General features: G+C 42.1%; 3 protein-coding genes, 1 long non-coding RNA gene and 1 pseudogene across 4 annotated transcripts; 2 read left to right on the top strand and 3 right to left on the bottom strand.

Annotated features, from left to right (window-relative positions):
* The window catches only part of LOC112346492, a 6,070-nt pseudogene extending 5,762 nt beyond the window's left edge, over window positions 1–308 (bottom strand).
* Window positions 309–18,543: 18,235 nt separating this feature from the next.
* Window positions 18,544–19,443, top strand: LOC9632990. Its single transcript, XM_002970672.2, has 2 exons — window positions 18,544–18,986; window positions 19,035–19,443. The coding sequence occupies exons 1-2, from the start codon at window positions 18,573–18,575 to the stop codon at window positions 19,356–19,358; spliced, it is 738 nt and encodes a 245-aa protein (XP_002970718.1). The 5' UTR covers window positions 18,544–18,572; the 3' UTR covers window positions 19,359–19,443.
* A 2,917-nt stretch (window positions 19,444–22,360) lies between these two features.
* Window positions 22,361–22,829, bottom strand: LOC112346468. The gene is made up of 3 exons (XR_002992443.1): window positions 22,723–22,829; window positions 22,555–22,660; window positions 22,361–22,510 (listed from the first exon to the last, which is right to left on the bottom strand). It is a non-coding gene; the product is annotated as an uncharacterized LOC112346468 (long non-coding RNA).
* LOC9633505 lies at window positions 22,509–24,260 on the top strand. Its single transcript, XM_002970673.2, has 8 exons — window positions 22,509–22,684; window positions 22,741–22,995; window positions 23,040–23,123; window positions 23,198–23,295; window positions 23,349–23,532; window positions 23,608–23,866; window positions 23,924–23,997; window positions 24,049–24,260. Exons 1-8 carry the CDS (start codon window positions 22,574–22,576, stop codon window positions 24,175–24,177), a joined length of 1,194 nt encoding a protein of 397 aa, XP_002970719.1. The 5' UTR covers window positions 22,509–22,573; the 3' UTR covers window positions 24,178–24,260.
* An 8-nt stretch (window positions 24,261–24,268) lies between these two features.
* On the bottom strand, window positions 24,269–25,434 carry LOC9632992 (nuclear transcription factor Y subunit C-2). Its single transcript, XM_024675504.1, has 3 exons — window positions 25,335–25,434; window positions 24,439–25,244; window positions 24,269–24,373 (listed from the first exon to the last, which is right to left on the bottom strand). Exon 2 carries the CDS (start codon window positions 25,234–25,236, stop codon window positions 24,481–24,483), a length of 756 nt encoding a protein of 251 aa, XP_024531272.1. The 5' UTR covers window positions 25,237–25,244; window positions 25,335–25,434; the 3' UTR covers window positions 24,269–24,373; window positions 24,439–24,480.
* Between the last annotated feature and the right edge of the window lie 499 nt (window positions 25,435–25,933).

The raw sequence follows: 25,933 nt of genomic DNA on the forward strand, positions 1-25,933 counted from the left end.
ACCTGATCCGGATCTTGGTTGTTTGATGGTTGAACTGAAGCCTGATCCTAGCTGTCTGGTGGTGGAATGCGAACTTGATCTGGAGCTTTCTCATCTTCGTCTCTATCATCACTGGCATTGCCATCATTGTTAGTATTGACAACTTCCTCGTGATCTAGTGTACAAGTCTCCTTCCCTAGGAGCTCCAACTCCCAAGGGCATTCTATCTTCCGTGCCTTTGGAACTCTTACAAACATTGTTCGGTACATTCCTCCATCCTTTACGCCTTTTGTAACAAGTTGAGTGAAAACTAGTGCCTCAAATGGCATGCCTCTATATCAAATATATATGTAAACAATATATATTTAAAAAAAGTCTTAGAAATCATATTATACCTATAAGTTGCATGTCGCATGAAATAAGGCTGACTATATTGGCAATCATAAATTGTTGTGCTTGTAGACTTCTCTGGCAACCACCCCTTTTCGATCCCTTCCAATGATGTATTGATATAGGTGTTGAAAGACATGAATGTGCCATCTAGATCGTCACCAATGTGTGGTGCCAAGAACTTCTCACCTTCACTTATAGTTTGCGTGATGTAGACAGCCCTTCTCATTATGTTCTTAAATAGTTCTAACAGTCCTTTCTCTTTGTTCATCAAGCAGACATTGAGGAACTCTAGAGTCTCTATCTATTGCTTATATAGAAGTTTCAATTTTGCGATATTGTAAATTATGTCATCTAGAGTTTTGTTCACAGCAAAAGTAACATATGCATAATTGAGAAAAATGAAGTGTGATAAGAAACTTACATTCATGAGAAGAAGCTTTGGCTCTAGTCTCTAGCCACTCCTTTGGCCTATGATTGTCTGCAATGCATACTAGTTTCTTCAACTTTGAAGACTTTGCATGCTGAATTTTATGCTCAATTTATACAAACTTAGTCGAGAGCTCTTCCCGACTCTTCTCCGAATATACAAGTTCGTAAGCATCTTGCTTGACCTTCACCAAAGGCTAAAAACCAAAACAATTAAAAGGAGCCCTTATAAAATGAAAGGGAAAGACATACCTTGCACCACATAACGAGCATAAAACTGATTGGGTTGTTGAACCAAATTGTACCGCCATTTCGAGTGCGTGAGTGCCAAACAAATGTTGCGAAATCATCATCATAATGTTGGCAGATGTCATCCTCACTTAAAAGTGAATGTGCCAAAATGAATGTGAAGTAAGAGTCAGTTGTTATCTTCTCATCCTCTTGTAGTTCAAGTGGAGAAGTCATGCTAGTGTCGGTGCCGAATTCACCAACTCCAGCTCCAACTTCAGCTCCAACTTCAGCAATATTCAAAGTCGTTAGTAATGCTTTCCAGTTTTTGCGCCTCTTAATTGATGTGCACTTGTTTTTGTATAAGCTTATGAGTGAGCTTCCATCCTCCTATAATGGCAACATTTTCTTTGAGCTACCACCACTTGTTAGCAGTATAGGTTCCAAATGGAAGGGGATGGAAACCAAGCAGGATGTCCACAATTGGTGCAAAATCAAGACCATATACTTCCAACATTTTGAAAGCATAGTGTCTATAGTTTATTGTGGCGAGCATTTAAATTGTGTGGATGAAGCATGCAATCAAAACCATTGTAGAAATTTTATATTTTTTGAAGGGTCTACAGTCAATCCTCCAGCCTGTGACACCATTTCTGTTGAATTCAAGTATCCATTCTGCAAAAATGCTCCTCTATGTTATGCTATTTACGAGGCCAAGATGTATTATTTTCTTCCATGGGATGGAGTGGCTGGAAGAGCTACAGTGTATGTTGGCACACATGCATCTAATGCAAGAAGGGTTACAAAGGAGTTCTCTCAACCGTTTCAAAAATGTTGTGTAGGAAGAGACTATAAGAAACTCATTTACAACTCCAAAGCATGTTCAAAAGACTGTCTTCAAGGATTTTATCGCAAACACCTTACTCAATCCAAGTTGCCAAAAGACTCAACTAAAAAAGACTAGCTTGCGGGACTTATTACGAGGAGTACAACTTGCTACTAGCCTAAGGAGGTACATTCGTTATATTTCATACATTATAATATATCTTTTTATTACATTTTATTGTTTAGGATAAAATCTTGGATATGTGAATCTTGAGAGGGTGGTTTATGTGTGGTTTAGTTATGCTATGCAATGGGATAGTTATTGCATGTCCTATCCCTTAAACCCTGCAAAGAAAGATTGTGAGAGTTAAAATTATCAACACTAGAACCCACAGATATTAGTGTGTATTTCCCTCTTTTTGAATGAAAGTATGAATGAAGATCCATAAATTCTAGACAGTATGCTATGACAAACCCCTTAAGAATGTATTCTAGAAAAGAACCAAGTCTTTCTTTTATATATAATAAGCTTACATCAACAGTTAGTATTTTTTTCCTTTCAAACGGTTATATAGCTTTATATAGAATCTTATTTCAAAATTAATAATTTTTTAATTCTGACAAACTTGACATTTACTAGCCAGAAAGCACAAAGTACAGATTTAAGGAAGTGACAAGAATACTTTTTTTACAAACATCTTATTTTATATTCTGAAAAATATCCCTATTATGGCATGTAGTAAATATTTAAATTGTTAGAACAAGAAGTATTGTTTAGAATATTTTTATCTATATAATATGTAGAGAGTTATGAAATTATTAAATTTGCCATAACCTTAATATTTTAAAGTTTTTAATGTTTGTATTAAATTTCAATTGAAACTTTAGTTCAACTCTTCAACTCATGAGCTTAAGTATAGTCCATGCTCAATTCCTCAAGTAGTTCCTAAGTACAAACCAAAGCCCCCACTGGTCTTCAAGGGAGTGAATGACTATAAAGTGGTAGAGGATTAATTTTACAATATGGAGGATTACTTTTGAGCATTTGTCTCTCTATTATTTCCTCTTATGTTTTTATTTTATTCTTTTATTCCCTTTTCCGATCCCTTCGACAGTCTTTGTGTTGCAACAATTGACCGACTCATGAAGGAGTATGCCAATCTCTTTGAATTTGACTTGTTTTTTGGGGCTAAGATTGCAACACATCATTCTATTCCAACTAGGGATGTGAACTTTATTTTGTGACAAAGTCTGATAGGAGTATTCGTTTCTGCATCAACTATTATTCATTAAATGAAGTGACAATTTTGGATGTGTACCCTTTTCCTCACATTATTAATTTTGTAAATCATTTGGGGAGAAGTCATTTATTCACCAAGTTAGATCTTGCTTCTAAGTACTAGCAAGTGCCGATGGCTAAAGAAGATATTCTCAAAACTACTTTTTGTACACTATTTAGTTTGTAAGAGTTTTTGGTGATGCCATTTAGTTTGAACAATACTTCAATGACTTTCCAATGGATGATAAACAAAGTTCTTTGTTCCATGATTGAATGATGTATAGTGCTTTTTAGGCAAGGTGCAATATCTTGACTATTTTGTTGATTATCTTTCTAATCATATTACACCATTACAAGCATTGTTGAAGTTGTCAACATCATCTTCATTAGGTTTATGGATTGTGAGTGAATGTTTATATATCTCAAAGAGTTGTTAACAACTCCTCTAGTTTTGGCATATCCTGACTATACTTGACTTTTCATTTTATGCATGGATACTTTTGATATCAGTCTTGGAGGTGTGTTGATGCAAGAGAGCCCAAATATGCCTATTCAGTACCATCCTATTACATACATTAGCCTTACAACTAATGAAAGTGAATTACTCTACAATAAAGAAGAAGTGTTTAGCAATAGTTTAGGGTTTCAAAAAACTTTATGGTTTTTGGATATTATTATAAGGTAATCATGCTACAGTTACTTCTTTATTAAAGCAAAAGAACTTGGTTGGTCATATTGTTCGATGAGCTTTGAAGTTTCAAATATGAAAGTTTAATATTGTTCATCGCCTAGGGAGTGATGTTGACGCCCTTTTTTAAACTCCTTTTCCTTCTTTACTCTCTTCTCATATTTTTTATGAACTTGTTATTTTAGTATTTGTGGACTTTTTAGATGAGGATACTATGGATCAGTACTATTGCACTAAGCCTTTTTTTTCTTTGAAAAGCTACTTAAACTGTCTAGTTTGGCATACATTGCCAATAAACTCAAGTTCAAATTGTTTAGCCAACAATTTTTTGAGAAAAATCCAAAAGAAGAAGGAATGGAGTTTGTTTAATATAGAAAATATAATTACTTACTCTAGAATTCTTTCATTTTGAGCAAGTTCTCTCTTGGGCTTTTAAGGGATACATTTTTCAATAGTGTATCACAATTTTTCTAAACATACATAAATAGGAAAATTGGGCACTTGTAACTTTTGTCTTCAACTCCAACTTAAAAAGAGCTAAAGCCAGCTTTAGTGAAGAACAAATTAAGGAATTATTCACCCAAATCTTATGAGGCTTTGACAGATGCAAAATCATAATTAGAACATTATGCTATCTCAAAGCTTTAATCCAAGGTACTTTAGCTTGGACAACTACTTAAACATGGTTTGAGAGTAGATTTATCCCGAATTTAAGTCTCCCACATATATTGCAAGAGTCTATGAGACTTGAACAAGATTCATAAGTAAAAAATTTAGAAGTGCTTATCATGAACCACTCTAACTGTTTGAACCATTCTACACTTAAGGCTCATCTCTTATACATAAAAAGCTTACTCAAATATTTGAGACTCAAAAATTTGTCATACAAGCTTTGTATTGACCATTAATGCCTATTGGCAAGAGGCTAGAGAAAAATTTACCTTGAAGAGTAGTTTTTGTCTAGATTTGAAGCAAAGTCTTTCACAAATTAGCTATCATATGCTTAAAAAGCTACCTAATATAATTCCACAAGTAAATTAATCAGAATAGGCTATCGTGCACTAGACAATTTAACCCTTATGTTGATTCTATAAAGCAATTTCACGGAATGATCTCTATGCCTCGTTCAAATTAATCCCTAGTGTTGATCTATTTAAAAAAGGTTTGCCTAAAATTTGCCAAGAGTAATAGGCCACTCTTTCTAATTTCACAGTTGTAAAGACAAAGTTAATTGTAAGCCAGAGGGTAAGACCCACTGTGAAGCAAACAAACTATTCTAGAATTGACTCTCACGTGCTACAGACCTTTCACTAAATTAATCATAAACACAAACAAAAAGGGAAGGTCCTTTTGCGCACCTAGATGGAGAGATTGAGGATTGTCAGAAGATATATTTTACTTATGGACCCAGACAGAAGTTGGTTAATCCCAACTAGGCAAAAGTATAAGAAAACAAAAATTAAACTATCTTGTGTGCCTAATTAAGCCAACGAATGATAAATTTAACGAAATTTCTTAAATAACTCAATAAATTGAGATATTTGACAATATTCTGCTCAAGGTATACAAAAGTTTGACTCTTGGTACCTTTACTATTGTTAAAGAAGGTGTGATAATACACCTAGATTGCTTTGTAGGTACATAGTGTAAACGAAATCTATACTAGTTGCAAAAAAAAACATTTTCTGTCAAATTTTAATGAGCACAATGGTAATTACAAGAATAGCAATAAACACCGCTATCATATATCCATCCTTTTTTGAAATTAAAGGAAAGGACCCACAATTGTATATTGAGCAATACATATAAGCAATTAAACTCAATCAAACAAATGGGCAAACAAAATTTTTTTTCCACTATACGTTAAAAAACAAAGCCAAAAATTGGTACTATGACAATGATGTTAAAAGTCTTGGCATATTTAATGAGCAAATAAAATTTTTCTTTAAAGCGTTCTCCATGGAAACAAACCCAGGAGAAAACTATAATGAGTTGCAAAAGCTTCATCAAGGAAATTCTAAGACAATCTAGGAATATACAATTCAATTCAATAAGTGTTATAAACATTCTAAAGACTTAATATTATGCCTATATATACAGGGCCTTAAAAACATTTATCGTGAATATGTGATAAAGAGAGTTTATATAGATTTTGATGACTTGAAAAAAGCCATGATTGCCTACCAAGATTTCATAAAACAATATGACATAGTAGATATAGTAAAATCAGACGAAAAAATGACTCCTATAAACAAAGAAACTAATCATCTAAAAAAGCCTTAAATTGCAAATTAATCTCAAATAAGGGATTTGGTGCACAAGATGCAAAAATGAAAATCATAACAAGAGAGAATGCAAACTCCAATTGATCAAGTGCCAAATTTATGAAAAAGAATGGATTCAGCTAAGGAATGTAGAATCTTGTTTAAACAACTAAGAAGCTAAACTGAGTTGATAAAACAACACATAAGCAAAGCTATCCACCTAACAATAGAAATTATTGTAGGAGGAACAATTACAATGATAAAATTGAAGTGCCAAACATGAATACCCATGTGCTGAAAGGCAAGAGCACCATCGGGATTATCCGTCTAAGGGTAATTTTTGAGATTATCCACCTAGTCATGAGGAAAATAAGCCTAAAGATTATAATTGGCATAGAGAATACAATCAATCTAGAGGTTACAATAGGCCTAGATATTATGAAAAGCTAAAAGAGTATGATCAAGCTAAGACTCCTACTTGGTATTTGTGAGACACAAAATCCCTAGGCCCCAAAGTGGAGCCGAAAGGGTGCCACGTGGTAGTGGCCGAAGCAAAAGCCAAACAAGCATAACACGTTTGGACTAAAAGGCTCCGACTTGAAAGGTCGAGAGCGGGAATGGAACTCCCAATGGAGTGCTCAAGGAACGAGCATGAAGCGAGCAATAAGCGAGGCTCAAAAAAGGGACCCAAAAAGACCAACACATCACACGTGGAAGTGTCCGAGATGGAGTCCAAGATGGACCCGAGTTGGAGTCCGAGATGGAGTCCAAGGTGGACCTGACATGGAGTCCGAGATGGACACGAGTTGGAGTCTGAGGTGGAGTCCGAGATGGAGTCCGAGATGGACCGAGATGGAGTCCGAGAAGGACCCGAGATGGAGTCCGAGATGGACCGAGATGGAGTCCGAGATGGAGTCTAAGATGGACTCGAGATGGAATCTGAGATGGAGTCCGAGATGGACCCGAGATGGAGTCCGAGGTCAAGACCGAGACCAGGACTGAGACCGAGACCGGGACCGAGACCGAGACCGGGACAGAGACCGAGGCCGAGGCCAAGACCGAGCCTGAGCCCGAGTCCGAGTCCGAGTCCGAGTCTAAGTCCGAGTTTGAGTCTGAGAGGGTGAAAGCCCAAAGCGTTCGTCTCCCAGACCCTGGGGGGTTTGGTGAGCTCCAAAAGTATAGTAAGGGGTAGGGTTGCAGTGGAGCTAGTTTGGCCAGGAAAGGCTAGTTTGGCCCAAGAAAGGCCAGACCCAGTGTTGGGTGATGAACTGACCACTGGGAAGTCCAAGACTAGAGTGAATACAGACCGACAAGCGTGGTAGCTTGGTGAAGTGTTCAAGAGCCAGCTCTAGTTCCCCCGGGAGATCGACTAGCCGATGCTCCCAGTCCAAGTGTGGGTGGCACTACCTACTTGGATACCTGGTGTGGCTCAACGGAACCTCACTCTAAGCCCATAGCTAGAGCACCTAAAGGCAGAAGGTGGGGAGAGTACCCACGGGGCTTGCGTAGGGCCACGGTGTTCCGAAATGTTGTCCCAAAGTCCCAAATGGGGGAAAGGAGGAGGAATAGTCCTCTAGTGTAGTGACTACGGATATGGTCACATAGTGAGGAAGTCCCAGAGGACAATGGGACTTAGTGGCCGGGTCTGCGGGCCTTGATCTAGTGGCAGTGTTGGTGAACATGGCCATGGACGGAAGAGGGACTTGGCAAGAACTGACAAAGGGATGTTGGGGAAGGCTATTCCCATGTCTGTGGGCATCCTAAGGATGCTAAGGAGTGGATCTGGGATGACCATTTGTGGACGGATGCCCCAGTCTTGGAGAGACGAGATTGTGATGCAAGTGGTATTGGACCACCAGTGCAATAAAGGTGAATGGGCATGGCTTTAGTGTAACGGGCCGATATGTCAATGGTACCTTTGGGTGTCGGTCTTGGGACTGGACACATGGAGCACTTGGACCAAGTGCAAGGGATGAGTGGCATGGATGCCATTCTCGGGACTAGCAGGTCCCAAGTCCTGAATTGGACTTAAGGAGGTTGTGAATGAGACTCCTCCAAGTGGGCAGAGGTGTGGTTAAGTGACTAAAGTAGAATGGAAAATTTAGTCGCTTACAACTTTATATCCGAGCTATTCCTTAGTCTGACTTTTATTGGTGGCCAAATATATCACCACTTGTATTGGAATTGGAAAGTCCTAAATATGGACCTATCCTTGAGGAGTAGCATGTCGAGAGGACATGGCTCTCCACTCAAGTTCATGTGTGAACTTGTGCACAATGTGGTGGATGGAAAAGGGCCAGTAAGGGGACGACTTTGGGATCTTGGGAATAGTATAAGGGTTTCCTTAGAGAGCTAAGGATGTGATCCAGATGAGTGTTTGATGCAGCAAACGGGTTAATGTAGTTGTGGTAAACAACTATAGTTGGGATCATGGGAAAGATGCAGACTCCAAAAAAATAAAGGAGTCACAAGATTACCCTTATATAGTTGAGGCTGGTATTCATAAATTTCAGATCGGAATTGGTGACCATGGGAGGTCAAATACAGAAGAGGACACAAGTCCTCGAAATGGTAGCCGAGGCTACCTCTAATAAATGCTGGAACAACCCAAGGAGTTGGGGGTGTACTTAGAGGATGAGTTGGTATACTCATCACATGAACAAGTGGTTCTAAGCGGCAAAAGGTTGCCCCAAGAGAACAAATCAAATGTTGGAGTAACACTTGCAAAAATGGTCCTTGTGAGTAGGATCTGAATACAAGAAGTTGTATTCTAGTGAGCTAGCATCTCAAAGGTAGGACCTCACGGGTCGTCGGATGATAAAGTCCAAAAAGCTGGATAACTCAAATACGAGTCAAGGAATAATCCTAAGGGATTGGTTGAAGCATTTGGACTGAGGTGTATGGTGCCCCCTGAGGTATGGGAAGGATCATAAGATCCAAGTATGAGAATATTAAGTATCTCATTGATGGCAGAATGTGCCATACTAAAGTTGTGGGAAAGATGTTCTTAGAAGAAAGCAACTTTGGCCTAGAGTTGGGTGCAAACACTATGGTGCAGTGCTAACGGATAGTTAGTATGAGAAGCAACCATATTGGTCTTAGCAAAGACCTAGACATTAATAAGTAGTGTCATAAAGATAGGCTCGTAGGCTAATAGTGTGAAGACACCAAATGTGCCAAGGTGTGATACCTTGAGGTTATGTTGGTGGGTTCATAAGAACCCCTTGCCAAAGGGAATCCCAACGGAAATGGGAATGGCATAGCCTAAGCTGGAAGGCATGTGGTAGAGTGTGGTGACTAAAACAATGATGGAGGTGTGGAAGCACCAGCAATGAGTTATAGGACTTGACAACTATGAGGCAACTAAGCAAAAGGTGCAAGATAATTTGTGAAACTGGAAGAAGGTAACTACCTAAGACATCTTAATGGTATAAAGAAGTTAGATATACCCTTATGCAGAATAAATTACTTATGTTGTGATATAGTAAGTCAATGTCGTAAAAGGGAATGCTCATTATCTAAGAGGCCATCATTTGGGACACCCAAACACTCTAGAACACCAGAATGTGGTGTTTGATGTTGCCAGGGCAATGGATAAGGCCCAAGGGACTAAGTCCCTAGCAAATGATGGATAGAAGGTGCTATCCAAATGTCCAAGGTGGCGGAGATGGGAGAAGACTGTCTACCCAAATTGGACAAAGCCAAAAATGGAATTTAGGCAAGGCTAGTGATGGGCATATAAGGGCCCATAAGCAATAATGTTAATCCCGGTGTGTGGGATTATAAGGTGAGTATATCTGGATTGAGGAACCACTCCCTAGGTTGTCGAGTAGGTTCATCCCCAAGAATACTTGCTAAGGCATGGTAGAAAGTGCAAAGCTATCCTAGGCGAATAACCGAAGGAAAGGTGTGAAGCCAAAAGCAAGTAGTAAGGGGATAAAACCAAACCATAGGAATCGAAGAGCATAATCAAAGGTGTTTATGCTAGTTGGGAGTGGAGGATCAAGTGGGTGCTCGAGTATGTTGTTACTAGCAACCATGATGCCATGGAGAGTCTAAAATATGGAATTATCCATGTTAGACTATATGGCAACTAAAAAGCTTGCGAAAAGGGAGGCCTTAACAAGCTAAGGGACAAAGTTCCTTCGAAGTTCCTAAAGATGATGCTAGGTAATTTAGTACCTAGAAAGGCCAAGTGTAAATGGTTCCTAGAGCACACAAAATTAGAGTGGCGCAGCAGAAGCGTGGTTTTGAAGCTGGTCATGAAGCAAGGCTATTAAAGTTGGGGAAGTAGTTCTCGAGTGTTCAAAGAGAGGGCTTTGAACGAAAGTCGATGGTTAAGGACTTTCATGCTTATGCATGAACCATGTTACAATGGCCGGATGTAGCGCACCTTATATCTCTCCCCTTAAGCCAACTGGAAAAGGGGCAATTGCTTGATGAGAGAGCCCTTAGTGGCTATTTTATCCCCATCTATCTCCTAAGGTTCCAAGGATCCACGGTGACAATATATCCAAATCTCATCCCATGATCACATGCGCTACACTCACCCCCCCTTCAGAGATGTCAATGTCCTCATTGACTATTGACTAACAACCCCTACTGAGCCAAGGGGAACCAACACCTCCATTTCCGCACTCAATCTACCAATCCTTCCATTGTGTAGACCAGCTATTTCATATGAGGCAACTAGTCATCCACCCGTACCGCAGTCCCACGGTGGATACCTTCGTCCGTGGATACTCCACACAAGAGGAAGGACGTACGCATGGATGCCCAATACGTACGATTTCAAATTTAGAGGTAGGAATATACCTTGCTCAAGGGTATATTATACTTTTAAGTAGCCACTAATCAATGGGAATCGAACCCGTGCCATTTGCTCTGATACCAACTATAGCGCACCTTATCTCTCTCCCCTTAAGCCAACTGGAAAAGGGGCAATTGCTTGATGAGAGAGCCCTTAGTGGCTATTTTATCCCCATCTATCTCCTAAGGTTCCAAGGATCCACGGTGACAATATATCCAAATCTCATCCCATGATCACATGCGCTACACCGGATGACTTACTAAGTGAGATTGGCAAGTGTGGATAATGGAGCAACAATTAATGGATAAAAGCAAAAGACTAGTGGCCAAGTGTGGGCTATGGAGTTCATTGGAAGGAATCCAAATGGCAAAGTTAGGCATGGAACATTAATGTGTTGGATGCTAACGGATTGTGAGAAAGGAAGTGTGCTTCCAAGGATGGATTCCCAAATGCTCCAAGTTGGCAAAGGTGAAAGCTCCAAAGGAGGGAGCAGCGAAGTAGCCAAAAGATAAGGCCATGGATAGCTCTAGCACAACTTACGATGGCTGGAACTTGGTGCCAAAAGCAACATAAAATAGAAAGGAGGACGATGGCACCCTCAAATGGGGAGCTTCCTAGGATGGGAACTGAAGTTGCACAATATGTTCAATGAAAGGTGTCAAAGACACCAAAGAAATTGACTTCGAGAAGTCAAAATTAAAAGTTCCAAGGTGAATTGGTTATGTCAATAGAAGTTGGGATTACTCGAGAATGAGTAGTGGGGTTAAGCTAGAGGACGGGTCTCTAATGGGTTTGGAGAGAACCACCTGAGGTGGTCAAATGAGTCTCTATGTTAGAGACACTATGCTCCTTAGAGGTTGGACAAGGCATGGCAAGCCTTCGGTGTCAAACCATTGACAAATATTGGCTAAGTGTCAAGGATGGTGAAGGTAATACATGCTAGTGTTACTTTATAAAACGGTTTATCGTTCGATGAGGACATGGAACTTCGTCTATGGGTGGTGGAGTTGTGAGACACAAAATCCCTAGGCCCCAAAGTGGAGCCGAAAGGGTGCCACGTGGTAGTGGCCGAAGCAAAAGCCAAACGAGCGTAACACGTTTTGACTAAAAGGCTCCGACTTGAAAGGTCGAGAGCGGGAGTGGAACTCCCAACGGAGTGCTCAAGGAATGAGCATGAAGCGAGCAATAAGCGAAGCTCCAAAAAGGGACCCAAAAGGACCAACACATCATACGTGGAAGTGTCCGAGATGGAGTCCAAAATGGACCCGAGTTGGAGTCCGAGATGGAGTTTCGAGGTGGACCCGACATGGAGTCCGAGATGGAGTCCGAGATGGACCCGAGTTGGAGTCCGAGATGGAGTCCGAGGTGGACCCGAGATGGAGTCTGAGATGGACCCGAGTTGGAGTTCGAGGTGGAGTCCGAGATGAAGTCCGAGATGGAGTCCAAGGTGGACCCGAGATGGAGTCTGAGATGGACCCGAGTTGGAGTCCAAGGTGGAGTTCGAGATGGAGTCCGAGATGGACTGACATGGAGTCTGAGATGGAGTCTGAGAAGGACCCGAGATGGAGTCCAAGATGGACCCTAGATGGAGTCCGAGATGGACCGAGATGGAGTCCGAGAAGGACCCGAGATGGAGTCTAAAATGGACCCGAGATGGAGTCCGAGATGGAGTCCGAGATGGACTCGAGATGGATTCTGAGATGGACTTGAGATGGAGTTCGAGATGGAGTCCGAGATGGAGTCCGAGATGGACCGAGACGGAGTCCGAGATGGAGTCTGAGATGGACCCGAGATGGAATCCGAGATGGAGTCCGAGATGGACCTGAGATGGAGTCCGAGGTCAAGACCGAGACCAGGACTGAGACCGAGACCGGGACCAAGACCGAGACCGGGATTGAGACCGAGACTAAGACCGAGACCAGGACAGAGACCGAGCCCGAGCCTGAGCCCGAGACCGAGGCCGAGCCCGAGTCTGAGTTCGAGTTCGAGTCCGAGTCCGAGTCCGAGTCCGAGTCCGAGTCTGAGTCTGAGTCTGAGTTGGAGTCTGAGTCCGAGTTTGAGTTTGAGTCTGAGAGGGTGAAAGCCCAAAGCGTTCATCTCCCAGACCCTAGGGGGTTTGGTGAGCTCCAAAAGTATAGTAAGGGGGAGGACTGCAGTGAAGCCAGTTTGGCCAGGAAAGGCCAGACCCAGTGTTGGGTGATGAACTGACCATTGGGAAGTCCAAGACTAGAGTGAATACGAACCGACAAGCGTGGTAGCTTGGTGAAGTGTTCAAGAGCCGGCTCTAGTTCCCCCAGGAAATCGACTGGCTGATGCTCCCAGTCCAAGTGTGGGTGGCACTACCTACTTGGATACTTGGTGTGGCTCAACGGAACCTCACTCTAAGCCCATAGCTAGAGCACCTAAAGGCAGAAGGTGGGGAGAGTACCCATGGGGCTCGTGTAGGGCCACGGTGTTCCGAAATGTTGTCCCAAAGTCCCAAATGGGGGAAAGGAGGAGGAGCAGTCCTCTAGTGTAGTGACTACGGATACGGTCACATAGTGAGGAAGTCCTAGAGGACAATGGGACTTAATGGCCTGGCCTGCGGGCCTTGATCTAGTGGCAGTGTTGGTGAACATGGCCATAGACGGAAGAGGGACTTGGCAAGAACTGACAAAGGGATGTTGGGGAAGGCTATTCCCATGTCTATGGGCATCCTAAGGATGCTAAGGAGTGGATCTGGGATGACCACTCGTGGACAAATGGCCCAGTCTTGGAGAGACGAGATTGTGATGCAAGTGGTATTAAACCACCAGTGTGACAAAGGTGAATGGGCATGGCCTTAGCATAACGGGCCGATATGTCAATGGTACCTTTGGGTGTCAGTCTTGGGACTGGACACGTGGAGCACTTGGACCAAGTGCAAGGGATGAGTGGCATGGATGCCATTCTCGGGACTAGCAGGTCTTAAGTCCTGAATTGGACTTAAGGAGGTTGTGAATGAGACTCCTCCAAGTGGGCAGAGGTGTGGTTAAGTGACTAAAGTAGAATGGAAAATTTGGTTGCTTATAGTATCTTAGGCTATACAATCAAATTGAATCATCAAGCAAAAATGATAAGCCTCCTAAAGGTACATAGCCTACAGCTAGACAAATTGAGGTAGAATGGTTAGATACAGAAGAGCTACCTAGTGTTTGTGTCATGACTAAATCCCAACAAAGAAGAGCTGAATTTGAATGCTAAGATAAAAGGAGTGATAATGAAGTAGAAATCATCCCTAACTCTCAATGGTGTTAAAAGAAAAAGATCAATGAAGAAATCACTCAACAACTCCAAGACTTAGAACCACAAGTCAATTTGGAGAATGGTGATTTTAACACAGAAAGTTTCACGCCTTTACAAATTGACATGAATTTACCACTATTATAAAAGGAAAATCTTATACTAAAGCTAAATGGTAAAAATGAGAAAAGGTAGCAAAAGGCATTTAAATGCCAGAATTACACTCACTTTAAGCTAACTTCTCATTATAGCATCTTACCTTAGAGCTATATTGCTTAAAGAGATCTTGTCTAAAAAGGAAGAAACTTTAATCTCATCTATGGCCATTACAATTAAGTTAAAGGACTGTGATGATAAAGTTTTTACAATTGATATAAAGATTAGCAAGAATTTTTTATTTGGAACTCTTATCGATAGTGGCTTAAGCATAAATATTTTAGAAGAGAGTATTTGCAAAGAATTAAGCTTAAGCCCAATTCAATCAGCCCTATTTAATGTACGAATAGCACATGATTGGAGTGTCAAACCCATCAGAATTATTAGAAATGTCTTAACCAATGTGGCTGACCTAAAGTACAAACTCAATTATGTCATACTTAAAATGACATGACAAGATTTTGCCTACAAAACTCTATTAGGTAAACCTTGGTTAAAAATTGTTTACACAAACCAAGATTGGAAAAATGGTTTTGTGCATATAGAGTAAGGCAACAAAAAAAAATCGTGCCCATTACTTCCACCATACAATTGGAAAGGAAAAATCAACCTTTCAAAACTTAATTTTATGATTGGGAGGAAGACTTAAATGATTTCCAAGAATAACAAATATTAAAAACTTTCCTTGAAATTAAGCCAATTTCAAAAGTTTATCTTTATTTAATACTCAAAAAAGTACCTAAGCAAAAAACCCTTAGATTAAAAATTAGTTCAGTTATAAAAGATTTCTCCTTAAAGGAGGATCTTGCCTATAAAATTGATTAATAAAGAAATTATATTTTACATGTTTCTTATGATCAACCATTTGAGCAAATCAATTTAACAAATGAGGATAATTTTCATACTATCACAATTACTCACGAATTGCAACGTGAATTTCACAATTAGGCTATAAATCTACTAAAAGGGTATAAAGACATTTTTGTTTAGTTTTACACATATTTAAGAGGCATTCCGTCATAATTATGTATGTATCTTATTGAGATACTCTTGGAAATATGCCTAAAAGGTAAATGCTCTATAGAATAAATCTTAATTACCAAAATAAACTCATTGAGGAAATTGATAAACTTCTTTATGTAGGATTCATTTATCAAATCCAGAATGCTCAATGGCTTTCACCACTTGTGATTGTGCTTAAAAAAAATAGCAAGTGACGAGTTTGTATAAATTATAAAAAGTTAAATGATGCAATAAAAAAAAAATATTCCCTATTCTTTTCACAAATGAAATTCTGGATTTAGAATAAAACTTTCCATTACTCAATTCCCTTTGTCTCGCTATAAGTTCTTCTACAATATAATAGCCTTCCATAATCCTTCAAGTGGTCGAAAGTGTGGTTAAGTGACTAAAGTAAAATGGAAAAATTAATCCCTTACATTAAAGAAATCAAATCATCCATCAAGAACTTGTCAATCTATGCCAAAGTGTCAAGCTTATCATTATAAAGACCAAGCTCAACAACCTAGAGCAAGATTTGGAAAATCTAACTACCTAAGGACAAACAATAGCTTTATCATGGGGGAGTGATGAAAAGGTAAATGTTTTATTTTGTATATCTTTCCAGGCAAAGCAAAAGAAGGAAACTTAAGCGAAATGGAGTTATGCTTAAATTTAGGCATCCAAAGAAAAAATAACTCAACCTAGGCAACACTTGTCATAGTTAAAAATAGTTATAAAATTATGTAGTAGCACTTAGATGTTCTAGAAAACAACCCCCACTCACTATTGTACGTATTTGTATTAAATTAACCATCTTTTTTTCTGTTTATGACTGTTTGTGCAAAGTAAAGTTGAGAGAGTGACATATATTTATCCTTACTCATGCCTTTGGGGTTTAAGGCTGAGTTTTATTCTATTCTCTTCTTATTATTTTTCTCTTTTTTTCTTCTTTATGTTTTTATCTATGTTTGTTTGTCATTATTTTGTAGGCAAGGGCAAGAACATGAGTATAGGCAAAAAAAGCCTTACTCAAGATTGCATTAGGATAAGAAACTTGTTAGAGCTGAAATCCAAGGTATGATAGGTGCCTTAAGGTCATATTTAATGGCAATTTTAAAAGAAATTCCTGGACATAGCTAATATATAGTTAATGGTTCTTTCTTGTTTCAAGTAAACACTTTTTTTAGTTTCCTTCTAAATGTTCATTCTTTACTCTCATTTTTGGCTCTTTATCATGGTATTGGAGTAGGATCAAAAGGATGGAAATTCTGCCATTGTCACTTTGGCAATTCCATTTCCATTTTTGATAACTTCTCAAGTTGGAGATATTGAATCCTTAAAAGCAAGGGAGTTTAGGTTGTTGTCAATAGTGATGAGCTGAAGTCAGGCTACAAGGTGGATATCTGGAATTGGTGTGAGGACCATGGCATGGTGATGATTAGGTTTGTGGTGATAGAGAGCATATTGGATGATCTTGTCTTTAGTGAGAATTACATCAATAGCAAGTTGTGGAAGAAGCTGTGTGCACTGTAAAGTTTTGCTATGAAGGATCTTAGAGAAACTTGATATTTTCTTAATCTTGAGATTCACCATGATACAAAAACAAAGTCTCTTTACATCTCTAAATATCAATATTTAACAAAAGTCCTTCTTATTTGCTTATGAAACATAAGTAATATTAAGTTCTTGATAAAAATTGAATGTCCTTCCAACAAGAAGGATTGGTAGAAAATTGGCTAAGAGCAATGATAACATAAGCCAAATTTGGACAGTTGCACACCATAGTATATATATCATACTCCCAAAAAATGGTACTTTTGCCATGGCTCGACACTCTTGGCAAAAAACATCAAGACAACCAAATTTGTGATATGTTATACAAAGTAAGCTTTTGTTTTTGACAAGTGGTGGTTTTTCTTTTGTTACTTACAGCAACATTAGCTTGACAGAGATAGCCATAAATCCACAACAAGGTGTTTTTTCTAACTTGGAACAAGTCTTGTTCTTTAAACCAACAAGAAGCAAACTCACATTACTTTTTCCTCTATAGAAACAAAGTATCTTGCTACCTTAATTGCTTCGAAGGAAATTCTTTAGTTTCAAAAATTTCTTGGAGCTCTTGGGAAATCCTCCACATTAATTACTCTTCATGTTGACAATAAAAGAATTATTGATTAGTTGCAACACTAGAAGTTTCGAAAAACTATCACTATGTCAAAGATCTAATACATATAGAAATTCCATTGGAGTCATGGCCAAGCCTTGACTAAGGAAGGCACTAACAACAATCAAGGAGTGTTAGAGCTGAAATCCAAGATGTGATAAGTGCTTTGAGTCATATTTAGCAGTAATTTCAAGTGAAACCTTTAAACATAACAATAGTTCTTTCTTGTTTCAAGTAAGCAATTGTTTTCTGAAAAGATTCTATTCATTCTTTGACCTAACTACCACTTAGGCGCAGTAGAGCATGGTCTCTCAATCGTCAACCCTAATCCCTAATCGAGTAGGAGACTGGTCTTTCATAGGGATGATCTGGCCACATACTGAGGGCATCGCTGCAGCCTCTAGTGCTCCTGGATCCAGCACTCTACTCTTGCAAGTGTTGTTTTTCTGGCCTCACTTTTGCAGCTGCCCGGCATAAGCAACCCCGAGTGCCAACCCACTTAAGTTTGTTTCCAATCCAATCCATACACGCTAAAAGCCACTTGGAACCAAAACAATAAACTCACAATTGTGTCACACACTCACAGCAAGGCCGTCGTTGGCCATTTCCTAATGGTGCCAAGCTGAATCCAACCACACTATTTTGATTGAGAGCTCGCGATCAATCAAGAAGAAACCACCTAAAGGAAAACCGATGCTTTGCTTTGCTCCTGTTTTAGCTACACTCACTTCCAACTCGCTGCCTCTACTTCCGTTTAGTACATACACTATTTTACAATTGAACATCAAGTATCATAAGATGGTGGACGACTTACTAGGGTCGAAGCCTCTCCTCATCTCTGCCATTCACGTGCTGGTCGTGGTCGTTGATGTCCTTCACTTACAATTCTATGCTTTGGCGTTGCCTCGGTGGTCCGCACGGCTTTAAAATGGTGGGCCCAGATCACATGGCCGGACTGAAAGCACGTGTTTTGACAGAGATAACCAATCAGGCGCTCTTGATTTTAAAGCACGTGTTTTTCTCTCACATGCTTGACAGGCCTATAAATGTATGCAAGAATTGCTGTGACTTGCCAACATCGAGAAGTCATTGGAACCATGCTTCTTCGTGCTCTATCGCTCTTTGCATTGTGTTTGCTGGTTTCCGCAGCACCAGCATCACCCCCTCCTCCTGGTTCATGTTCATCCGACGCTGACTGCCCGGAGGCATACCCCTGCTGTAGTTCATGGGGAGACTGTGGCAACAAAGCCCCATGGTGTTCGTCGCCTCCTCCACCGCCTCCACCATGCAAGTCTCCTTTATATGGTACTAGTGCTGATGGTACTGCCTTCAGTGGAAGTCTTACGAGTACGCCACTGGAGGGGCTACGCATAATCAGCGGTTGTGTGGTTGATGCCATTCAGTGGAAGTCTTCGGGTTCTTCTTGGACTCAAATGTATGGAACGAACTCCTGTTCAGGATGTTTACCACAGCCGCCTCCGCAAGCTGGTCTGAGAAGCACATCCTACGAGGTCTTTTTAAGTTAACGTTTTTCTTACTTTCTCAATTTCTTTCTGCAGATCTCTTTGGGCTCGGATGAGTACATTTACAAGGTATCGGGTACAACTGGAACAGACAAAACATGCGGTGCTGGTTGGGCGGGAGAAGGTGTTGTTTCGCTGACTGTGCATGTCAAGAACATGAAAACTGGTAAAACCAAACCATATGGTCCATTTGGTACTTCGACGAGTGGCACTTCCTTCGAAACAGCACCAGGCAACATAGTCTCGTTCTTTGGATATGCAAGCCCCAAGTCATATATGAAAGGCATCGGTGTTATCTATTCGACGTGCCCATCCAGTTCTGTTCAGACCACCCCCATGGGGGCGTTTAGCATCATTTAAGGAGTTGCCAAACTATGGTGCTATGCCAGACTATGTAATAAAGATTTGGTGCTATGCTAAACTATGTAATAAAGATTTTGGTGCTGTATTATCTGAGCAGCTCGCAGGGCTCCAGAGAATACAAGTCGGACTGCTAGCAAAAATGATCTATCTATCTATATGCTATTTTGAGTGCCCATCCTGAAGCATGAGACGCATTTTTTGCGTCGCTGTCATCTTCCATCGCCTCCAATGGCGTCTTCACTTCCATGGTTGGGCGGGATCTTGTCTAATTGTTCTTTGCTTCGTTCTAGGAGGCTATCTAGCCTATCTATGAGGCTAAAGGTGTTGGTTCTTTTCTCATTGAGCTTAACAATGGGACTACATGCCAGATTGACCACAAAATTTTTTCCTATATCTTGTTCAATTTTCTGGAAATCAATGCAGTATTACTTTTTTTTTTCTTTTATGCCCCTTCTTTTTGTTCACCTAATGGCAGAGTAATATATTCATCCTTTACAACAGCCTTTCCCTCATTAGCAATTGGTGTAATTACTTAATACTATGACCAAAACTAAATAATCACATTCAATTAATGGTAACATTTATGGTGTATAGTATAATTCTTTTTACTTTTACTGCTAATCCTTGAGTTTCTCTAAATTTCTTCTATGAGATGATTATAAGGATGATTTGTATTATTAATTTGATCATTTTACAATGATTACTATCTATCATTCTTCAAATGATATTTGGCATTTGCACAAATTTCCCAAATGTTTACAAAGGATAATTTTACAATGATACAATGTTTTAAGCACAGACACTTCTGCAGATTAAAGTTGTGGGAATACTAAATTAGCACACGATGTGATTATACAAGAACTTTGCTGTAAAATGCTAATCTGTTGTCTTGAGAGCCACAGCCTCCACCCACATAGTGAAGAAATTTATTGCCAACAAGTAATAGTGGCTACGTAAAGATGCTAGAGATAATGGGCAAGTGTAAAATGGACTTGAAAAGGTAATGAACTGAAAGGGAAAATGTTGCTTCAAGGATTGAACTGTTAGCATATGCCTCTATGGCCTTGAAAATAACAGGCCAATAAAAACCACCATTGTTGATCCTGCAAAATGGCCTTTATAAAGGTGAAAGACTTTGACTTTAGCTTCTGTCAAGCAGCACAGTCAAGCTGTCAACAAGAAAAATTCTGAGCCTTGATCTCCAAAGCCCGTTGCCACACCATTGGCAAGTTGTCTGGGGACTCTTGTGATGCAAATTTGACCTTGGTGTCAATGGGTGCACAATAGATTTGCTTTTGTCAACTGCCCAGGGTTTGCTAGGCAATTTATACTCTTGGTTCTAGTATGCTCAAGAGTTGATTACATAGGAACTCTAAGGTTGTCAATGTAAAGTTAGAGGAGTGGTTCATTCTTGATGCAACTTTTCATATACCAATATAACTGTCTCCTCAAAATAAAGGTGACTTTAAGTTCCCTAGTCCACCCGCTGGACCGCTTTGTAGCTTTGCTAAGATTTGTCAATGCTTATTCCCCATTGAGTGGTACACTCTAAGCCACTTGGGGTTGATGTTCATCAAGTAGTATTGGCAGCATGCTTGGCAAGCCCTGGTCGCTGGCCATGAGCACTGTGTTGGCTGGCCCAAGAATCTCTGCTTAAACTCATTTCTTGGATTTTCAATGACAAAGCTTCTTATTGGTCACACTAATTGTGGCGAGTTTCTTTGGAGTAGCCTTCTGGTCACTGGAAACGCTTCGGTATGCCGAGAGCCAGGCTTGGCTCCGTGGCACCACTTGGAGCAGGTGATCGATGTAGAGACAGATTTTCCTTATCACTTTTCTTGCAACATTGGCAGACGGAGAAGTCACAAAGCAAGCTTAAATGATGGAGAAAACCGGCATTTGATCTGAAAGCTCGTCGCTCTCAAAGACAGGCAAACGTCCTATTGTTGTTCTTTCCCTACAGTAAAAATTTTGAGCTCAAATGAGTAGCTACTCATTACTGTCCTGCCACGACTCAAGGGCCGCAAAGAACCTCTGCCAACCGAAGTAGACCCCCTCGATGATAAGAGCAGTCAGGTCCCTGGGATCGTCGTCGTCCTCGCGAGCACTCTCGAAGCACTTGAGGTAGACATCCCGGTTCACAAAGTCGTGGTGGCGGCCAGCACCAGCAGCAGCAGCAGCGAACAAGACGTTGGGGAACACAGCCACGCTGCGAAGCAAGTAGGCCAGCATCATCCTCCCGCATCGCCCATTCCCATCCACAAACGGATGGACGCACTCAAACTTGTAGAAGAATTCTGAGGCCAGCACCAGGAGCTGCTCCACCGTCTTGCAGCTGATTGTCGTCCTCTCCTCCTCGAAGAGCCGCTGCAGATCCGCGTTGGTCTTGCTCACCAACTTGGACAGCTTCGGCCGGATTGCCCAGGCATCCGCGTAGAAGTGCTGCCTTCCGCTGCTCGTGATCGTCATTGCAACCTCGTTGCCGGACCGAAACAAGCCCGCGATGTCCGGCCTGCCCGACTCCATAAGCAGCTCGTGTGACTGCCTGAGCTTGTAGTTGTTGACGCTGGGATCCTCCTCCTGATCCTGGAGCCACCATGTCTTGTTGAATGCTCGGGACAGGCAGCGGACTTGTTCCAATCTCTCGTCCCGAGCCACTACTTTGTCGTCCAAGTCCCCTTGGAGCTGCTCCAGGGCGTGGAGTGTTTCATCCCGGGTATCAAAGCCTTCCAGCTCCAGCTTGTTCACCTGGAACAGGAAGTCGGCCATGGCGTCGCGCTGCGCGTACACGTCCAGCGCCCATGCTTTGGCATCGCCATCCAACGCCAGGAACCTCTTCACGTACCCACAAATGGCGTCCACCATGCTGCTCGTCGCCGGGGCTCCGTCGCCACCGCACCTCCAAAAGGGCCTCTCCGCGTATCGCCCCATCTGTAAGCCCTAACCAACAAGGGCTCCATGTTATACCCTTTTCATTTTAAGGTGGCTATGTATAAAGCTTTCTCAAATTTGTGTAAACCTATATTCCGAGAATATTCCAAGGCCCCTCAAAATATGCAATATGAGAGCCTAAACACTGTGTAACCATTTTCATGCATGGATATTTGTAGTACTTGGTACCTGAGAACCGAACATGCTATCCAGCTGGCCTGTTGAAATCATTTTCACAGCACAGGAAAGTGTTTGTCCATACCCCAAGTGTCACTTTAATCATGCCGGTTGCAGCTCGAGCCCGCTTCTTCCCCTTGTTTTGCGGCGCAGAAGCACGAAATCAGCTTGAAATACAAAGATGTCACACCCTGGCCAAAGATCACATCGCCAAGGTGAGAATCTCAACACTCTAGAATCCTCAAAGTCTCACCTCACGCGAGAATTCCAGGCAAAAACAGCCATGGACAAGTTCCTCCAAAGCGTCGAGTCGAATCCCCACAGACGAGACGCAGCCGAGCCTTGCTACTCGCTGCACGAGCCAGGAGACCTCGTCTATGGAACCGCTCTCGTCTTTCACGGATTCGGGCAATCTCCACAGCAGTGCCAGTTGCTCGCGGACTACCTGTTTGACAATGGCTTCAATGTCTACCAGCCTTGCCTTGCTCGCCACTATCTCGGAAATCCGACTCTAAACTGGCCGCAGGTGACACATCTTAAAGTTCGCTCTTTACTTTCATCTCCACCCAGGTCGATCTCAAGCCGGAACTGAAAGAGAAGATCCGGCAAAACTTCCTCAAGGATCCGGTCCTAGCCAAGGAGCTCTATATCTCTGTAAGCCTTCGGCTATGACGTTTTCATCCTGCTGACAGTCTGCTGGCCTGTGTTCTTCGTGATTGTTGTCCCAGGCGGAAGACACCATGCAGCGAGTTCGCTCCCTTTCCCCCGAAATGTCTGATATAATCGCTGCGCTCGACCAAGGTGACCGTAGCCAGGATTTCCAGAGGTCTGTGAGCGCTGCTCTTCACCTCCAAAATGAACTAACCACTTGGCTGCCAGGTTTTTCGACTCGAGCCACTTGGACTACTTCACGGAAGCCGAGCAGCGACTAGAAGAAGTGCGTGCTCTGCCAGGCCCGATCTTCGCGATAGGCATCTCGATGGGAGGAGCCACTGCGTTGCATCTCGCCAACACTTATCCAGACACAATCTCGAAAGTCGTAGCGTACGCCCCGCTCCTGAAGGTAGGACGAAACTTAGGCTTCGAAACAAAAGAAGAAAGAACAAACTTACTAATGATCGATCGATTTTCTGGCCAGACAATGGATGATGCGAGGAGAGAATTTGCTCTGGCGATCGGCCCGCTGGACGTGAAAGAAACCGGATGGGAGCCATCGCTCCAGTTCACAGTGGGATGCCTTGTAGCAATCGACCTGTGTGGGACTCGCATCAGCCAATCCAACATAGATAACCTCGCAAAGAAAGTCGCTACCTTGCTACTCTTCACCGCAAACGAAGACTCGGCCGACCTTCCAACGCAGGAGAAATTCGCGCAAAGACTAAAAGCCATCTCCTCCGGTAGGATGCTTTGATCTTCAACAATGCGGAAAAATTCTCCCGTTGCTACTGTCCCAGATGGAGTGCCACACCTGCATTACACATATCGCCGCGAGCTGGAAGTCCCGCACGCGATGATCCACCCAAACGAGGTAGGAAATCGAGAAATTCTCGAGAGATTTCTAACCTCTCGCTTGGCGCAGAGGCCGATCGCGAACAAGCTGTGGAGAAGAATGTACCAGGAGACATTTCGATTCCTGACCACCGGGAAGGCGCGCCAGGACGAGCTCGATTCGCTGCGCCAAGACGAAACCCTACCCCAAGTACCATAAACCCTAAAACCCCAAATTCTCGGGAGCAAACTTTTATCTCCTCGTGAGAGCGAACAAACTAAACTCTAGAACTTTGGATCAAACCTGAGAGATCTATTCCTATCCTAGATAGAAGTTTTTCGTTGTGATCTTCTTCTCAAGCTCCTGTGACTCTCGAAAGAACTTAGAACTCTCTGGAACTTGACGCTCGCTCTACCTGCAAGGAAGAAAGAACGTCGATCAAAACACGAGAAAAGAGAGAGAACCACCATCGCCACTCGCCTGGAAGAACTTGGAACTCGGCATGGATGGTGTGGAGTCGCTTCACTGCTCGCCATCCGAGGCCGTGGATTGCTGGCCTTGAGCCTGCGATTGCTGGGCTTGGGTCTGTTGATCCGGCTGCCACTGCTGCTGCTGCTGCTGCTGCGGCGACGCCATGTACTGCATTGGCGGCCGCTGCTGCTGCGCGTAGAGCGCTGGATCCATTGGAATGGCCGGCCTTCCAATCACCCCCGGAGGAGTCTGCCCAGGAATCATGTAGTACTGCATGTCCGGAGCTCCGATCGGCAGCGCTGATCGCGAGACACCCAGCGCCTCGTCCTTGACATCCTCGCGCGGCACGATGTCCACCAGGAAATCGAAGATGTCCGTGCGAGTGACCGCCGCCGCGATGTCGTTCTTCTGGAGCGTCCGCCGCTTGTTCTCCTCGGTGTGCATCCACGCGCGCAGCGTCAGCTCCAGGATGAACATCTCGCACGCCTTGGCGAAGAGCACGGGCGCCTCGCCCGAGATCATCCTCACGTCCTCGTCCGCCTTCATGATCTTCTTGATGCGCGCCAGGGGCAGGCTGTGCGTCTTGAAATCCATCACCTCCTGGACCTCTTGCATCTGCCCCATCCAAAACTCTTGCATCTGCCGCTGCTGCTGCTGCTGCAAATGCTGGTAGCTCATCCCCGGCGCTGGGAATCCCCCCGCTGGCTGCCCCGCCGCGATCTGACCTAGCGCCATGCCCGGAGGAGCCCCAGCGCCCGCCATTCCCTGCCCGGCGTACTGCGATTCGTTCTGCGAGCTCTGATCCATGCTCACCCCTGCCACGGCCAGGAGGAAGGATCTCAGCTAGAGCGCCGCGCGGCGGCGAGGGATTTTCCGGGAGGAAAGATTGGAAATATCGGGCCTACCTGGTGGATCGCGCTCGCGTCTCCCGGCCTGTGCGCCTTAGGGCTCGCGCTTCGTTGCAGGCCGTAAGATCCCACTAGTCCGTTGCCCTTCACTGACGGCCGTCAATCGGGGGCTTGGCACGTGGTGCTCCATCACACCGTCTAATTTAAAATTTCTAGGGGTTAGGGTTTAATATTGAAAAAGTACTAACTAAATTAAAGTGGTATAACAATTTTTTTAATAGTGTAATATTTTTAATATTTAATATTATTTTTAATTTATTAAATTAGCTGATCCTTATTTCTAAAAATTGATTAAACAATCCCAAATTTGTGTAGCTTATAAAATATTTATTTTTACTAAATAGATTTCAATTGTTACTTGCCTCACTCATATAATTTTTAAGAACTCTAGATATATGAGAATAAAAAAATTTAAATACTCGACATACATACTGAAAGTTGTTGAAGAATTTTTTGATATAAAAATCTTAATCCGAAATCAAGAATAATCTTCATTATAATGTAGTCATTGGTATTAGAAATAAATAATTTATCATAAATAAAATAAGAATGTAGATTGAATTCTATTTTATATCCTAAAGGCAAAAAAGTTAATC

Source organism: Selaginella moellendorffii, unplaced genomic scaffold, assembly GCF_000143415.4.
Source record: "Selaginella moellendorffii unplaced genomic scaffold, v1.0 SELMOscaffold_15, whole genome shotgun sequence".
Lineage (NCBI taxonomy): Eukaryota > Viridiplantae > Streptophyta > Lycopodiopsida > Selaginellales > Selaginellaceae > Selaginella > Selaginella moellendorffii.

Excerpts from the sequence above, each read along its gene's own strand:
- LOC9632990 (XM_002970672.2), top strand. The coding sequence starts at position 18,573 with ATGCTTCTTCGTGCTCTATCGCTCTTTGCATTGTGTTTGCTGGTTTCC. Across the intron at positions 18,987-19,034 it reads TGAGAAGCACATCCTACGAG|ATCTCTTTGGGCTCGGATGA; the intron begins GTCTTTTTAAGT and ends TTCTTTCTGCAG.
- LOC9632992 (XM_024675504.1), bottom strand. The coding sequence starts at position 25,236 with ATGGATCAGAGCTCGCAGAACGAATCGCAGTACGCCGGGCAGGGAATG.
- LOC9633505 (XM_002970673.2), top strand. The coding sequence starts at position 22,574 with ATGCCGGTTGCAGCTCGAGCCCGCTTCTTCCCCTTGTTTTGCGGCGCA. Across the intron at positions 22,996-23,039 it reads CGACTCTAAACTGGCCGCAG|GTCGATCTCAAGCCGGAACT; the intron begins GTGACACATCTT and ends ATCTCCACCCAG. Across the intron at positions 23,296-23,348 it reads CGTAGCCAGGATTTCCAGAG|GTTTTTCGACTCGAGCCACT; the intron begins GTCTGTGAGCGC and ends CTTGGCTGCCAG.